The following is a 16283-nucleotide window of genomic DNA, read 5'->3' as shown; positions in this document are numbered from 1 at the left end:
CTGCCTCTGATTGGTAGAGCTTCACCGATGTGGGTGGTCTCACCGAGTGGGTGGACTTGGCCCTTGGATAAGGAAATGAGCCTATGCTGTGATGAAAGGAAAGGTTGTCGTGGTAACGAGATGGGCCGTGTGCACAGGTTGTAATGGAAGTGGTGGGGTTAGGAGAAGGGTCAAATTTCAAAGCAAGCAAACAAATCTCTCCTTCATTAACTTCTTTAGGAACTTAAAGGATGTAAATAAACATATTACACTAAGAAAGGGAAGTGTAATAATTGGGCACTAATAATTTCCTATTAATATTCTGTACATAACTGCTTTCACAGGTTATCAGAATCAGAATACTTTATTGATCCCAGAGGGAAATTGCAGTTTTTACAGTAGCACCTATTTAAGTGGAAAGAATAAACACTCTGCTAACTTAAAACAAAGAAAAAAAGAAGAAAAATTTGCAAATAGAAGTTAAAAAGCTATTTACACATAATTAAATGCTTGCATTATTATTATTATTATATTGCACAGGTGAACCATAGTGTCACACATTAGTTTAGTGTGATCATATTGTTACTGTATATGTACTGTAAATTCATCTATTACATGCACAGTTAACTATCAGAATATTTTTAAAAGATTTAGATAATTTATTTAAGTGTTTAAATACATTGATACAACATTAAGATAGCTTTGCTTAGGCAGGACCACTGGCTAATTTTTATAAGCCCAGGAAAAACATATTTTTTTCATGTCCATAGTCTTTCTGACTGACAAATTTTTTAAAATTAAATGCTTAAATATTTATTAGTCAGAATGTTTAAAAATCGTGCTTACTCCTCTAATACATTACAAAACATGTTTGGTTAACGCAATTGGGAAAACACAACACCAGAAATATTAAGCTCGAACATTTTAATTACTCTAGTTTATGTACAGTATTTATTTTTTAAATACTGTTAAAGGTCAGAAACATAATATGCAAAACTTTTCCAAACATAATACTCTCAACACCCGAACATTTACTGTACATGACACCAAGGTACATGCTGCCCTCTACAGTTGTGTTTCTGAATTGCAAAGTCAGTTCTGAAAGGTGATATTTTAACAGGAAAGGCTTTTCAGGTTTTTATTTAGCAAGGGTGACTGGGGTACACATCGACAGTTCACGAATATGTTTATAAGGGAAACCATCAAATTATATATTTGACTACTAATTAGTACTACTTATTACTGTTTATGTTAAATGAGTTTATTTCTTTTTAGAGGGTGGCTTCTAGTGGATGCTGTCTGTGGCTGGACAGAGCACTGAGCTTAGTAAACCTGGCCTCTCTGGCCATCTCAGCATGTAATGCCTCCTCTTTACGCAGAACCTGCAGAAAGACACACATTAACACTGAAATCGCAGTAAAGCATTACATGTTAACAATAGAGGGGGCTCCAGTGTGTCACTTACCCCATTCATAATGCGCAGGCGCAGTTCCTCCTGGGTTAAAGGACGGTCTTCTTCATCTGGGAGCAACTCCTCAGGATCATAGTCATCCCTGGAATATTGTATAAATATAATCAAACACATAAACAAAACAGTATATCATTGTCTTACATCATTTTCGACATGCATCAGTGTTGAATTTACCGATAAAAATTTATTTACTGACCATTATTCATCACAAAACTGAGCACTGAGCTGTTCTGTGGTGCATTTTAACTAGAAAGTAATCATGCACACTTACCTTCATTTTAGTTTAATACAGTCATATACTGTACAGTTAAAACCAGATGTTGATGTACTTACACAGTAACAGGAAGCTGAATTACAGGAGATTGATTTTGCAAATCTGGACTTTGCCCAAGCAAAAACTGAGCCACCAACTTCGGATCACAGTCCTTCTCCAGATTCTATTAGGGTACAGTAAAGTAAAAAAAAATGGTTGAGCTTCATAAAACTCTCTAGGGCCCTTACCACCAAGTTGGCCCAATTTCCTATAGCATCCAAGAAATAAATAAAACTACACAAACATCCTAAACTTTAGTTTTACAACTGTATCCTGTAGGATTAACATTAATGCCATCATTAAAAGGGCAAAGAGGAGAAGACCCTTTTAGATTTAGTTTTATACACTAGCAACACCCAGAGCTGACTTACATTGGCAGTGACAGTATTGACAATTCTCTGATTTACATGTATTTACAAACTTGTGATATAAAGAAATGAAAAAGCTTCAAAGCCAATAAAAATGTCATTGTTTATATAGAGCATGTTCAACATGGGGAACATATTAAAAATCATAATTGTACCTTGGAGTTGATAATAGCCTGCATGGTGAGCAGGCTATTGGTCTTCTGCTCCACCAGACTGAGATATGTCATAATGTTGGTGTCCCTGATCCCAGATGAAGATCCCAGCAAATCTTCCACTACCGCACGTTCATAATAAATCTTGTTAAATAAGCTGCTCACTCCTGAAACACAAAACACAACCCTTTTAGACATATGATGACTTCTAGGCCTTTCCCAAAGCAGTTGTCTGGCATTTGTGCTCAAATGTGAGCATTTCTATAGAAAACGTGCCTTTAAGTTGATGAATGTGAGAATATAAAGGTGTGTGGTTAATAAATAATTTCTGACAAAAAATATCAAGAATTATATTCACATATTTCTGATGCTTGCCAAATGTGCTTTTAATTAAATTAAACGGATTAGTTAGTATTATATATAGTTGATAATTTCCATGCCATGACTTTAATATGGTAATATGTGGTTAGCATTCTTTCCAGAAAAATGTTTATATTATATATGAGTCTCCCATGACTTGGTCTTTGTTATACAGGAGGAAATTTAACAGCAGTGTATGAGCAGCACAAATGTGCCAGAGTTATCACAATCAAACCTCATGCTGTCACCTCCAGTTACTTATTAGGTTAACAGATGTTGTTGCCAGCTGTTGCTAGAAATAGATCAAGTCTATTTTTAGGTTTTTCATCTGCATTTGGGGATGTAAATGTAGGTCGTACTCTTATTAACTAGACTAGAGCATATGAAATTTCACATAAAAATCCTTTATTTTCTTGATTCTGCACAGCGCTGTTCGGCATAAGCAAAATTACAGATTTTTTTAGTTAATGTGTTTGGCACTGACAGCAATTTTTAAAAATTTTATCCTTAAGATCATCAAGTTTAAAAAATATTTTATTTTAGTTATGCTATTACAGGCCCATTATTATCACTATGACAAAAAATATTATAATTATTGTCCCTATAGCTCACTTGTTAGTATAGTACCTGGCTATCCTCTACCAGCTAGTTTAAACTGGAAAGTGATTTTAAGGTTGTGTAACAGTGTAACATGTTTATCAATGCATGTCCCACCTGTCTTAATTTGATCCAGGATCTTGTTTATTTCCTCGGTCTGGGCCTCATACTCTAGAGCCTGAGCTTCAGCTTCTTTCTGCTGTTCTTCCACATGCCTGAGGGTGGCCTTGTGCTCCTGTTCTTGCTGCAATCCATCCAACCGGAATTTCTCTATGTCCTCTTTGATCTGGATTAACATTTAAAAGCTCTCTATTAGTAGCAGTGTCTTAGAAAAGTTTAGTATATATTAAATCTATAAATAAATATTTACCTTTAATGTGGTAAATTTTAAGAAAATTTCTGGCCTTTATTAAAGTTAAACTGACCTGTTTGATTTCATCTTGTAAAGCCTCAGCTTGTGTGTTTTGCTCATTCACATAATTAAATAAAGCAAAGTTCTTGTCCTCAACTGCACAGAAAAACATGTTACATTTAGTTTGAATAATACAAATTTAGACCAAATTTCAATGCCTATTTTTTTAAAGGCTTGATTTAATCAGTAGACATTTTTACCCAGAACTCACCCTGAATAAATCTGGTAACTAGAATTTCCAAATCATCCTCGCCTGTCTCCTTCTGAATCATTTGGAAAACTTCCTCAAGAGTCTCTACAGTTTCTTCTCCAGAATCTGTCCTCCGCTGCTCTCTCATTTCTGCCATCAACATCATTACAGATTTAATTACTTAAGTACATACTTACAAACAATTACTTTATTAAATAGATGTAAGTATGTGATCAATGAATTTCCTATTTTCTTTTTGTTTCTTTCACCTTGTCTGTAACTGAGGTTCTGAGCATCGTCTAGTTCTGATCTCTCGTTGCATTTGGTGGTCATGAAGTCTTTAAGGCGCAGATCATATGCAATGATTCTTTCCAGCTCTTTCATCTCAGCGTTGTACTGAGCCAGATCCTTCACTGCCTTCTCCTTCATCATTGTCATCTTTGCCTGGGCCTCCACTCTAAAAACACATATATCAGTACATGATTAATTTACCCAAAGCATCACATATCCTTCACAATCTGCTCGCTTTCCTACAGTGTATGTAAACGATGCACATGTGTCTGGCTGTCCACATGATCTAAGAGAGAATGGGATGGGGATCGGTGGATGGAAGCTCTTTCTTGTGCTCCTCTAAATATATTGCAAATCAAATTAGTTCACAACATCTGTGAAATACCAAACAAACTCATCTTTATCCTGATGTTGCCTTTATCCTACCATATTCACACCCATCAGAACTGACCTGGTTCCGGAAAAGGTTCTCATCAGATATTATTTGCCTACCTAGAGTGGGCATATTGCATTTTATACGTGGTATACACCAAATGACATTAAACCTAAGAATCATTTTCATCTGCTTATACAAAAATATCTATACATAAAAGATCATTCATTAATTTTACCTGGCATCATAAGCTGCTGTGGATATACTGATAACATCACCAATCTTCCGCCGGATTTCCTGGAGCTCCTAAGAGATAAGGATTATTTTAAATGAACCCCTCTATCAACACTCCTTCTCTGGTACATCACTAAACCCTGATCCTTTATTGACTTCCAACCTTGTCCAGCTTGCTGTACAGTTGTTGGAAACGAACACGCTCAATTCGCAGCATCTCAAGTTCCTCTCTCAGCTGACTGTTTTTTGCCATCTGCTCATTAAAGCAAACCAAGGCCTGCACGGGACAAACAAAGATGTTATGTTTGTAAAATAAAAACATCTACCAAAAATGCTAATATGGATAACCAATACTTGGTCAGCACTGACCAATTTTTTAAAAGTGATCTATTACTGTAATAAAACTTATGATAGGTTTCTTAATAGATTGTTTCCATCTGTTGCTTAATTAGCTTTGTAATTTGTGTATGTTTACCATCTGTATTTCCTTGTGTAAATATTAATCTGCATTACTAAGCTGTGGGTTTTCCATTCCTATGTTTCAATGCACTGCATCATAAATTGTTTATTCATATGCACTGCATCAGAAAACCCAGACACAAAAACAACTAGAATTCATTCTTACATTTTTACTAACTGAATGCATGACACTGAATTCGTTAACCATAAGTAAAATGATTCATTTTTAGTAACTGCTTTACACTTATGGTAATTATTTTACATTTACATTTTCAGCATTTATCCAAAGCGACTTACATTACAGTTACAGTATACAGTCTGAGCAACTGAGGGTTAAGGGCCTTGCTCAAGGGCCCAATAGCAGCAACCTAGCAGTGGTAAGGCTTGAACCAGCAACCTTTGGATTACTATTCCTGTGCCTTAACCACTAGGCTACGGCTTGCCCTAGACGATGTTTGAAACCCACACTACTTGCTGTGCCAGTAATAATGCATTTATTCTACTGTAAACAATGTTATACATGCAGCTTGTCCTTACCCGATCCAACTTATTTTCCAAGGTGCGAGAGGCCTTTTGCGTGAGCTGTGACTGATACTTCTGGCTATCAAAGGCACTGACCTCTCCTTTTTTCTGTTCAGACAGATTTTTCTTAAAATCCTGGATCTGGAAATACATTTACAGACACATTTAATAGATCTAAATGGTGCTGCTTGTCTTAATAATCCATTTACTCTCCTGGTAGTAAAAATAAAACTTTTTCTTGTACCACAAACGTGAGTAATAATGTTATGAAAGTAATTACACCAAACAGCTTTCTCAATTCTCACAGTACTTAAAAATAGATGGTGGATGATTTTATTAACATATTTGGATTATTGGTATATTATATTATCCACTCTTAACTTATAGTTATATACATATTTTTCATGTATTCTGCCACATGCAACATAAACCTAACATAATGAGCAAAAAAGGAGGTTTAAAGGGTTTGTCCTTCAGCTCTGAGTGAGAAGGATATTCATATATTGATATGCTGCATATGTATTGCATGTGCTTTGAATTGTAAATAGCTTGTGCTGGTAAGAATGACTGGGTAGACTTTGTGCGTGTCTACAGTGTGCGTGCAATGTCTGCAGTGTTTTGCAGGTAGGAAATTACCTCTTGCTTGAGCTCTGCCTGACTGATTCTCTCTCTCTCCAGCTCTTCCTTGAGCTGATCAAACCGACTCAGAAGGGTCCGGAGCTGCTGGGCATCATGACTGTCACTTATCTTACGTGCGTGGCTTTCCGAGGCATTTAATTTCTTCTGCAGCTCCTCCTGCTCCTCTCGCAGCTTCTCTATCTCTAAACTGAGGACCAGCACACAGATCAACAGACAAGTTATGTCCAGGTCTTAAACTAAACACCAACCAACCTGCCACTGGTGGGAAATGTACAAACCAAAAGGAACATAAAGACTAAAGTATGTTTGACAAAAATAATACCCTGATGAGCCCCTCGCATTTAGTTCTGTATACATGGGTCCTGTTCAGACATAAATTTGACATAGCATTTGCACCAGGGCCTGTTCTATATGCCATAGTTGTGTGTAACTCAGGACTGACCGCTGTTTGCGAATAAGCTCCTGAGATTGGATGCTGTGAGCCTGCCGGTCACCTTCCATAATGCGAAACTGTCTCTGAAGTTTGCGCATCTCTGTCTCTGCTGTGATCAACACATACAAAACATTTCTAAATATACAAATCTAATGCTAAAAACATTACCTACTAATTCTTTACAATATTGGAGTCGCAGTTTGTAGGTGCATACCCAGTGCATCAATGTCCAAGTCACTGGCGTCAGAGTGAACGCTAACTGCTGATCTTCCTCGGGGCATATTGACTGGAAAATAAACTGAAGTTAAAGCCACTGTGAAGATGAAGAGTTGCCACAATACAACATACTGTATGTAGGGAAAGAAACATTAAACAACATTAATGATTGTCTTAACAGTTTGCTTTTTGGCAGCTTGCTATAGTTGCAGGAAACTGTTTGTCAAGCCTTTGAAATTACCAGGGTTTCATACTCATAAATAATGTAGTCTAAGCTTATAATAAACATTACAAGTCTTTATAATAAACAAGCATTTTGGTTCACCAAATAACACAAACAACTTGCATTAGTCATGTTCTGTGGTTGTGACTGTAATAGTTGCAAACTGTATCTCTACAACAAACTTGTGTCCAGATGAACTGATTCAACTTTGTGGATTTGTGTACCTGGATTATTGAGCATGCACCAAGAGATGCAAACAGGTTTCTTTTTCTTTCCCTGTTGCATGGTTACATACCATATATGGTCATGAGGAGAGTGGCTTCCGCCACTTTCGTACAAAATAGAAAGCGCCATGCTTTTCTCAACATTTCCCACAAAGCACCGCGCTAATCAATGAATATTAGCTACACCTGGATGTAGCACTATATTAGCGTGAGTTCACAACAACGCAGTGCTCAGTCTTTAATTGTCATTGACTGAGCCGGTATGGTATGGTATGGTATGGTATGGTATGGTATGGTATGGTATGGTATGGTATGGTATGGTAAAGGAGAAAGAAAAAGGAGGAAGGGAAAATGAGGAAGGGAAAATGAGAAAGGAATAAGGAGAAAGAAAAAGGAGAAAGAAAAAGGAGGAAGGAATAAGAAGAAAGAAAAAGGAGGAAGGAAAAGGAGGAAGGAATAAGGAGGAAGGGAAAATTAGAAAGGAATAAGGAGAAAGAAAAAGGAGAAAGAAAAAGGAGGAAGGAATAAGAAGAAAGAAAAAGGAGGAAAGAAAAGGAGGAAGGAATAAGGAGAAAGAATAAGGAGAAAGAAAAAGGAGAAAGAAAAAGGAGAAAGGAATAAGGAGAAAGAAAAAGGAGGAAGGAATAAGGAGGAAGGAATAAGGAGAAAGAAAAAGGAGAAAGGAATAAGGAGAAAGAAAAAGGAGGAAGGGAAAAGGAGGAAGGGAAAAGGAGGAAGGAATAAGGAGGAAGGAAAAGGAGAAAGGAAAAAGGAGGAAGGAAAAGGAGAAAGGAAAAAGGAGGAAGGAATAAGGAGAAAGAAAAAGGAGGAAGGAAAAAGCAGGAAGGAATAAGGAGAAAAAAAAAGGAGGAAGGGAAAAGGAGAAAAAAAAAGGAGGAAGGGAAAAGGAGGAAGGAATAAGGAGGAAGGAAAAAGGAGGAAGGAAAAGGAGAAAGGAATAAGGAGGAAGGAAAAGGAGAAAGGAAAAAGGAGGAAGGGAAAAGGAGGAAGGAAAAGGAGGAAGGAAAAGGAGAAAGGAAAAAGGAGGAAGGAATAAGAAGAAAGAAAAAGGAGGAAAGAAAAGGAGGAAGGAATAAGGAGAAAGAATAAGGAGAAAGAAAAAGGAGAAAGAAAAAGGAGAAAGGAATAAGGAGAAAGAAAAAGGAGGAAGGAATAAGGAGGAAGGAATAAGGAGAAAGAAAAAGGAGAAAGGAAAAGGAGGAAGGAATAAGGAGAAAGAAAAAGGAGGAAGGGAAAAGGAGGAAGGGAAAAGGAGGAAGGAATAAGGAGGAAGGAAAAGGAGAAAGGAAAAAGGAGGAAGGAAAAGGAGAAAGGAAAAAGGAGGAAGGAATAAGGAGAAAGAAAAAGGAGGAAGGAAAAAGCAGGAAGGAATAAGGAGAAAAAAAAAGGAGGAAGGGAAAAGGAGAAAAAAAAAGGAGGAAGGGAAAAGGAGGAAGGAATAAGGAGGAAGGAAAAAGGAGGAAGGAAAAGGAGAAAGGAATAAGGAGGAAGGAAAAGGAGAAAGGAAAAAGGAGGAAGGGAAAAGGAGGAAGGAAAAGGAGGAAGGAAAAGGAGAAAGGAAAAAGGAGGAAAGATAAATAAAAAGGGCTGCTGAGGCTGCTTACGTTTACTAAGACTGGGGGAAATTTAAAACTAAATGTTGGGTCTGATTAAGGCTTTTCTCGAGCTCAATGTTGTCGGATTTTCCCAAAGCCTGCTCGCTTATTTCTCCAGCCATCCTGACCGCACTTTCCCTTGAGTTATTAGTTTTACCTTAGTTTCCAACTTCTACCACCAAAGCACTCACACACAGGTCGGTTTCTGTTTTTATCTGCTCTCTGGGTCCAAACCCAGTGGTGGGGAATAAAATTATTAGGAAATATATAAGGCCATTATTCTAATTTTTAATTTAATTAAATTTAAAACTGACCAAATTAACTGTGTAGCACCAGCTGACCTGTATGTGACGTACGGAACACTGTGACCTTACGTTATTTCCATAAAGGGCACATACTGCTTTTGATAGAAAACAAATCAAACTAAATATTGTACAAATAAGTACAATAGTTTGATGCATAAATGTTTACTTACCTTAATTCCTCCGCCGAAGCTCCTGTCCTGCTGAACTTTCGCTTACTTCAGCTACCCGGATTCCCCAGAGGAAAAGTTGTTAGCAACCGTCTCCAGGCGCCTGTTAGTACCCGTACTGCATACTAGCGCACTAACTAGTATGTAAGAAATGACCTGAGCCCTGTGGTTTCAGCACACTATTTAGTACGAAAGTATGCAACTTAAATTTGCTTCTACTGGTAGCGCCAAAGTTCAAGTGTTTAATGCTTGACATTACAGTAAATTTAAATGTTATTGTAATTAATGCCAACTAAAAGTAAAACTACATAAGTATGAACCAATAATTCACGAATATAAAACTGAGGACTCGCATACGAAGATAAATAAAACAAAAATGAAACAAGAAAGACTGACTTGGAAAAATAAATAAATAAAAAACTTCAATGTTCCTGCCATGAATGTAACCAATGTGTTAACATGGCGTTAAGCAATAAAATAAACAAACAAACGTAAGTATGAATAAAACATACAATAGGCAATGTTCGTTTTAATGCTATGAAAAAGTACCTTTGTTCATATAAGCACAGTATATTCACATTGAGTGCATAAATCAAAATAAACATGCACTGAAATCTTGTTAAATAAACAATGTTTTTTGTATACAACTTATTTTACATCTTAGTTTATAAACCGAATCTACAGTACATTAATATTAAGATTTTATAACTTTGTGATCAAACCCACACACTCAATGTAATAGCAGTCCCATCTCAAGAATGTAATTTAGGATAAAAAAACATTTAAAATTACAATGGACTGTAAAATTATTTAAGGTGTTACATATTAAATGGCCAACAACAGTTTTCAGACTTTTAGTTTTAAGTAAATTAGCACTTCATCATACCCTAAGCATTTTTCATTTAGTAGTAAATTCAGCTAAAACACATTTCTGTTTTAATGTAACTTTATTACTAAGAGATAATAGATACAAAATTAGAAGCTACAAATTAGAGCTGCTAATGTTAATGCATATCCATGAATTCTGTTCATGTGTACATTGTATTCCATTTTGTTGCAATGGAAATATATTTAACAAATGGTCATAGGATTAACTAGGTGGTTACTGTTTAACAAGGCCTTTCCTAATAATGAGGTTCTGTTGTATCCAACAATACGACAGACATGGCTAATGTAATGCAAAGCCAATAAATCCTCCCACAAGAAATGTTATAGCTTAATGTACAGATGCATTTAATAAAATATTTCTTTAAATGATTAAAAACCATAAAAACATTTCCCTTATGCTCCAACAATCCTAAGATTTCTATTGTATATATATTTTTAAATATTAAACAGTTGATGCTTTGTAGTACATTTAGAACTGACAAACAAGCAGTGTGTTTATAATATACGTATTAATTCTATCCTGTAATTAAGAACAATCAAACCCACTAGTCTACATAACAGATAAATCAATTAACACAAAAAACACAAGATTAAAACTTCCTTTACAAATACACTTGACTGACTGATGTTACAAAAATGTATTATATAAATGTTTTTAGGTTTGTCCTGCACAACTGTACAGATAAATGGTTAAGAAGGTCTATGGTACAAGCATCAATCTGTAAATGTATAAATCTCAAACACAGGACATCTGACACCTCAGATTTTTTGGTAATTGATTATAGCAGCACAATCATTTGTCCTTTTTATTTAAAATATATGTACTTTAAGGTTTGCTTTTAAATCTGTGATGTGCATCATTTAACATCAAACAATCTGTCTACTTGTTCTCCTCCTTATTTTCCTCCTTATTTTCCTCTTTATTCTCATCCTTATTCTCATCCTTATTCCCCTCCTTATTCTCCTGTTTATTATCTTGTTTACTGTCCTGCTTATTTTCTGGAGGGTTCTCAGGTGGTATCGGTGGAGTTCCCTCCAGAATTGAGCGAAAATATTCATCTTTGTTGAGGTCTGAATCTTTAACAAGCAGATGGCACTTTGGAAGATAATAAGCTACCGTCAATGCTGTATTACTAAACAAGCTGAATATGACTTGAGCTATAGTCTTTTCTTTATCATCAAGTCCAGCATAAATGGGGATAAATATCACCCAGATCACACAGTAGACAAGGCTAGCAATGGTAATATCTCTAGCAAAGTTGTACTGCCTGACTGGCTTTGGTGCCATGAATGTGCACATAAACGAGACCAGAGCTAGCAAACCATTAAATCCCAGCATCAGGCTGAAGTTCAGTATGGGCTCGACAGGGCAGGGCAGGAACCGCTTTACAAAATTCACCTCCAATTTGTCTACAAACTGACTGAGTGAGGGTCCTTCACGAACAAACCAACCAATGAAGCCTGACTGAACCCCACAGCAGGCCAGCACTATTGTCCAGCTACCTAGTCCTTGCAGGTTCGCAATGTTAGCTGGAGCATTTTCTGGAAACTCACTAACATAGACGATCTGCCAAAATAAAAAACAAAGTAAATAAACCATAGCACAGTTACACTATGATTACAGTAGACTTTTTCAAATGTTGTTTAAATTATTCATGGTAAATGTGACTAAAATCACCTGCATGGAGATAGCCAGGATAGTGGACAGAACCACAGTTGGAAACAGGACATTCAGAGGTAGTTGAAAACGACAGATGACATTATCTGGCTTGCCCAGGAACAGGACCAGACTGACACAACCTCCCATTAGACACATCAGGCCCAGACCACACAAAGGGCCTCCTAAAGCTCTGAGTAGTGGAGTCCCTCTATTTTGAAACAACAGGAATCCCATCACTGCCTGGAAGGACAGAAGGAGGAGCCCAGCAAGCACCAAGGCTATTGTGTCAAAAGATGTCCAATAAAGGTACTCGTAGGTAGGGAAGACACAGCCAGTGCTGCGGAAAGTGGACCACTGCCGTGGTGGACATTTAGTGCACTGGATATCATCTATGAAAAAATATGGGAAACTTATGTCAATGGATATGAAAGTGGTTCTGATATGATTAAATCCTTTTAAATATGCCAATGAATGTAACTTGGGATGTGTTTAAAAATCAGTAATATTATTATTACAATAATTATTACCAAAATATTGACAGCAAGGTTGGCTCACCTGTCCTGTTCTGGTAGGTTCCCTCTAAGCAGTCACTGCAGTCAAAACAGCAGGAGTAAAATCCTTTAACTATGCGCACTTGTCCTGGGAGACAGTCGGAGGAGCATTTAGATGTAGGGACCTATAATAAAATAAAAGGACCTCTGCTAACAACACCAGTAAAATGCACTTAATTTGACTTACAATGTAGCTTTCTGCTGTTTATAGCAGAAATATATGTGGAGGGTCTCAATACAGTTTATTTTGTAATAATTGTAGACAAAGAGACTACCATATCAACCAATTTTACAAAACAATTAAAGTAAAACATCACAAGTGTTTTTTATTACCGTAGAATTCACAGTGTGCCATTTTATAAGCTGTTTCTTTATCGTGATGTTCTTCATGTAGGTTCCAACGTTTTTAAAACTTACAGTGTTGTTCTGAAAAACCCAGAACAACAAATCATAGCCTATGTTAGGATTACCATTTTCATCAAACGTTATCTTTGATCCGTTTAGGCTCAGAGAAACATTTTGTATCCATGGCAGCAACTGTGGACGAGAATGAAAAGACCTTTATTTGTTGTAATATTTTGATCAACATGTCAAGTATAGGTGAATTTATTTAGTTATGTGTTTTTAACACTAAAAACCTACCTGCCATGGATAGATTTTGGTGTTCCTGGGGTGTCGGGAGCACTTGGTATCACTGCAGCCGAGCATGTTGTGTAAGGCCTGGGCTACACTGTAGATGGCAGAGTACACACTGAACGCTGTGCGCTGTACCAGCTCTGTGTCCACTATGCTCACATCAGCCGTTGAGAGATTCCAGCAGCCTGGGCATGGATTATCCAGAGGGGAAATGTTGGGTTGTGGAGGTTGCTTTTGCAGCCTCTCTGTTTCTATCTTGGTGAAAAGCTCCTGTGTGTACGGGGTAAGCAGACTGACGGGCTGGGTCATGTCGGTGAAGCCCAGAACAGTGCCTGCAGTTTCGATTCCAGGCAGTGTGATGATGCTGCTGTGTACAGCCCACGCTGTGCTGGCAACCCAGACTCCTGTCATGTTCCTCCTGATTACCTGGAACACATGTAAGAATTCACTAGTCTGTTTGTGCGTGTCATTATATTTATGTGTTTAGACATAATGTCACATCTTGATCACTTGATTCACTTTGTGATAGTTGGCTACACAGATAAGTTGGCTTTCTTCAATACATGTGACTCTAACAGGACTGAAACTGTTAAACAGTTTAGTCTCAGCCCACAGTGAGATTCTGGCCTACCTCTTTAAAAAAAGTGGTGGTAGCTGACGAGGATGCAAACACCACCACCACACCCACTTTAGCTTCCACTATGCGATCCAGGATCTCCCTTATCATGGGCACCGGGTCATCGTAAACTGGTATCAGCCCTTCATAGGCCACACAAATGCCACCATCTGCAGCATTTCGGGACACCTGCTGCTGACCCTGTTTGCCATAGGTCTCATCACTGCCTATCACTGCCACCCAGTTCCAGTCAAACTCCTGCAGCAGCTGCACCATGGCTTCTGCCTGCCAGCTGTCACTGGGTGCAGTTCGCATGAATGAAGGGTACGTCAGTTTGTCGCTAAACTCATCACTAGTGGCTCTATAGCTGACCTGAAAGGAAAAAGAGCAGGAGTTAATTAGGTTGAAGGAACAAACAGAAACTTTTATATTATTTATTTTTGTTAAACCCATAGACATTACCCATCACTATTTAAAAAAAGAATCATTTTTACCTGCGGAATCAAGAAAAAGCTCAGCAGCTTGCCAATAACAGTAGTCATCTGAGAGCTATATGGACCAATGACTGCATGTACCCGGGTCATGTACTCCGTGTAGTTACACATAACCTCTACATCCTCTGAAGTGGCGGTGGTAAGGAAACGCAGGGTGGGCCTCATGATGATCGCAGACTGTCCACAATCATCATAGTTCTCAAAGCCCAGCTTCACACCAGGAAGGAGCCTGGGATCGGCATTGATCTCATCTACCGTGTACTTCATCACCAGTGCCAGTGCAAGACCATACTGATCAATCCTTTGATAAAAAAAAGCAAAAGAGGATTTCAGTTACAGATTATAATATGGTCAGTATCCCAAGTGATTTTATTACAGTAACTTCTGTAGGTTCAAATTATCCCCAGAATAAGAAAACTAATCACTAGCAGTTCACTTAGACTTAGAACTTATACTGCAAGAGTTTTCCATTTAATACCAGTGAACAAGGCTAAAAGTCACTAAACAGTTTACCTGGAGCAGCGAATATCATCTGGTTCCACTCTCTCTGTGAGGTTGCTGGTCAGCTGGTTGATGGGAAAAAGTCCTCCCAGTAAAATATCTCCAGTCGACTTAAAAAGATCTGTGGTGATGTTTTGGAACCATGGTGGATTCGCTCCATGGCCAGAGTTAAGCAAGCATCCTAGAATCACCAGCATCCACTGCCCTGCCATTCTGTAAGAAAAGTTTGAGTTCATTTCATTAGTAGGTGCTCATAACTTTGATTGGATTGTTTTCCCTAGCTTAAGTGTCCCACTGGCCAAGGGGCAGAAGTGTTTGTGTCCGAATACTCTGTCCTGGTTTTCTAGTTATATCTGCATACACCGCCGGATGTTTATTTAAATAAGTGGCTTGTGTGTACTTGCCATCTGATCCATGATGCAAGTTTATGAAAATATTATGGTACGGAACAATGAGTGCTCAGATAGTCTGAGATTATCTTATAGCAGAGATGTATTTAGTAAATATGTAGCAAAAATAAAATTTTAATCATCACAAACTGATCTTGTGATATGGGGGATTTGTTCTTGCTTTGTACAAATGTAATATAATACCACCAAAATCTTCATATTAGCATTTTTGATAAAAACAACAATGTAATGTTAACAATGCAGCACTACTTAAGCAGTTTACTCAATTTAAATCTGTTCATAGCAACAAATAGTTCAAACAATTCTAAAAATATGTTTAAATTTGTCAACTCTATCTGTAACAGCCACAAAACTGTGTACTATATTAAAAACTTCACTATGTTGCAGATGTAAAGTTCTTAAATTCCAGACCCTTATATATTTTTTTAAATAATTTTCATCAAGCTTATTGGCTTGAAAAACCTTGTCCAGTTAGACTCAAAATAACCGTCCAATCCATGCAAGCACCTTCACCTTTTTGTAACCTGTCTTAAGTTATTTTGGTTGTTTGGTTAGAGCTGTTTTTTGCTGTTTCAGAAACACTAAATGGTCAAAAGTGAGTAGACACCACCTTCAGGTGGTTTAGACACAACCGTTATATAAAATAAATTATATACTTTCAACTTTGTGGAACTGAGCGCCATGTGTACTTGTGAATACAACATCAGTGCCTGACCTAACAGATGCTCTTTTGACTGAATGTGTAAAGGTTCTCAAAGACACGCTCATATAAATCTCTCTGATTTTGGGATTATAGGATGTCCAGTAAGCTTGTGGACAAATGAGAACAAACTTCTGGCTTTATAATGTAGAAAACACAGCTTACTATGTTCCATCATATAAATAAAGTGAGATCACTGGTGACCATGCTTTTATTAAATTTTTTTAATTCAATAAAATGTTTTTCATTACACATATACACACAGCATAACAATATGAGTGAA

At 37.3% G+C, this 16283-nt stretch overlaps 2 protein-coding genes across 2 annotated transcripts; both read right to left on the bottom strand.

Moving 5' to 3' along the window:
* Positions 1 to 1103: 1103 nt before the first annotated feature.
* odad1 (outer dynein arm docking complex subunit 1) lies at positions 1104 to 9622 on the bottom strand. The gene is made up of 15 exons (XM_062986580.1): positions 9548 to 9622; positions 7008 to 7079; positions 6803 to 6902; positions 6358 to 6547; positions 5737 to 5862; positions 4904 to 5017; positions 4745 to 4812; positions 4112 to 4299; positions 3864 to 3992; positions 3666 to 3748; positions 3358 to 3526; positions 2287 to 2450; positions 1784 to 1887; positions 1445 to 1532; positions 1104 to 1361 (listed from the first exon to the last, which is right to left on the bottom strand). Exons 2-15 carry the CDS (start codon positions 7072 to 7074, stop codon positions 1251 to 1253), a joined length of 1701 nt encoding a protein of 566 aa, XP_062842650.1. The 5' UTR covers positions 7075 to 7079; positions 9548 to 9622; the 3' UTR covers positions 1104 to 1250.
* Positions 9623 to 11312: 1690 nt separating this feature from the next.
* LOC134301952 (taste receptor type 1 member 3) lies at positions 11313 to 15983 on the bottom strand. The gene is made up of 10 exons (XM_062986891.1): positions 15911 to 15983; positions 15186 to 15297; positions 14903 to 15103; positions 14390 to 14690; positions 13911 to 14267; positions 13286 to 13705; positions 12977 to 13180; positions 12648 to 12768; positions 12111 to 12481; positions 11313 to 11999 (listed from the first exon to the last, which is right to left on the bottom strand). Exons 1-10 carry the CDS (start codon positions 15981 to 15983, stop codon positions 11313 to 11315), a joined length of 2847 nt encoding a protein of 948 aa, XP_062842961.1.
* Between the last annotated feature and the right edge of the window lie 300 nt (positions 15984 to 16283).

Source organism: Trichomycterus rosablanca, chromosome 24 (assembly GCF_030014385.1).
Source record: "Trichomycterus rosablanca isolate fTriRos1 chromosome 24, fTriRos1.hap1, whole genome shotgun sequence".
NCBI lineage: Eukaryota > Metazoa > Chordata > Actinopteri > Siluriformes > Trichomycteridae > Trichomycterus > Trichomycterus rosablanca.
The sequence above is the reverse complement of the archived record's forward strand: the minus strand, read 5'-3'. Positions and strand labels throughout refer to the sequence as shown.

Excerpts from the sequence above, each read along its gene's own strand:
- LOC134301952 (XM_062986891.1), bottom strand. The coding sequence starts at position 15,983 with ATGGCGCTCAGTTCCACAAAGTTGAAAGTATATAATTTATTTTATATA. Across the intron at positions 13,706-13,910 it reads CCACCACTTTTTTTAAAGAG|GTAATCAGGAGGAACATGAC; the intron begins GTAGGCCAGAAT and ends CATGTGTTCCAG. Across the intron at positions 12,000-12,110 it reads TCCTGGCTATCTCCATGCAG|ATCGTCTATGTTAGTGAGTT; the intron begins GTGATTTTAGTC and ends TTATTTTGGCAG.
- odad1 (XM_062986580.1), bottom strand. The coding sequence starts at position 7,074 with ATGCCCCGAGGAAGATCAGCAGTTAGCGTTCACTCTGACGCCAGTGAC. Across the intron at positions 5,863-6,357 it reads AGGCAGAGCTCAAGCAAGAG|ATCCAGGATTTTAAGAAAAA; the intron begins GTAATTTCCTAC and ends ATGTATTTCCAG. Across the intron at positions 5,018-5,736 it reads TGGAAAATAAGTTGGATCGG|GCCTTGGTTTGCTTTAATGA; the intron begins GTAAGGACAAGC and ends TGTCCCGTGCAG.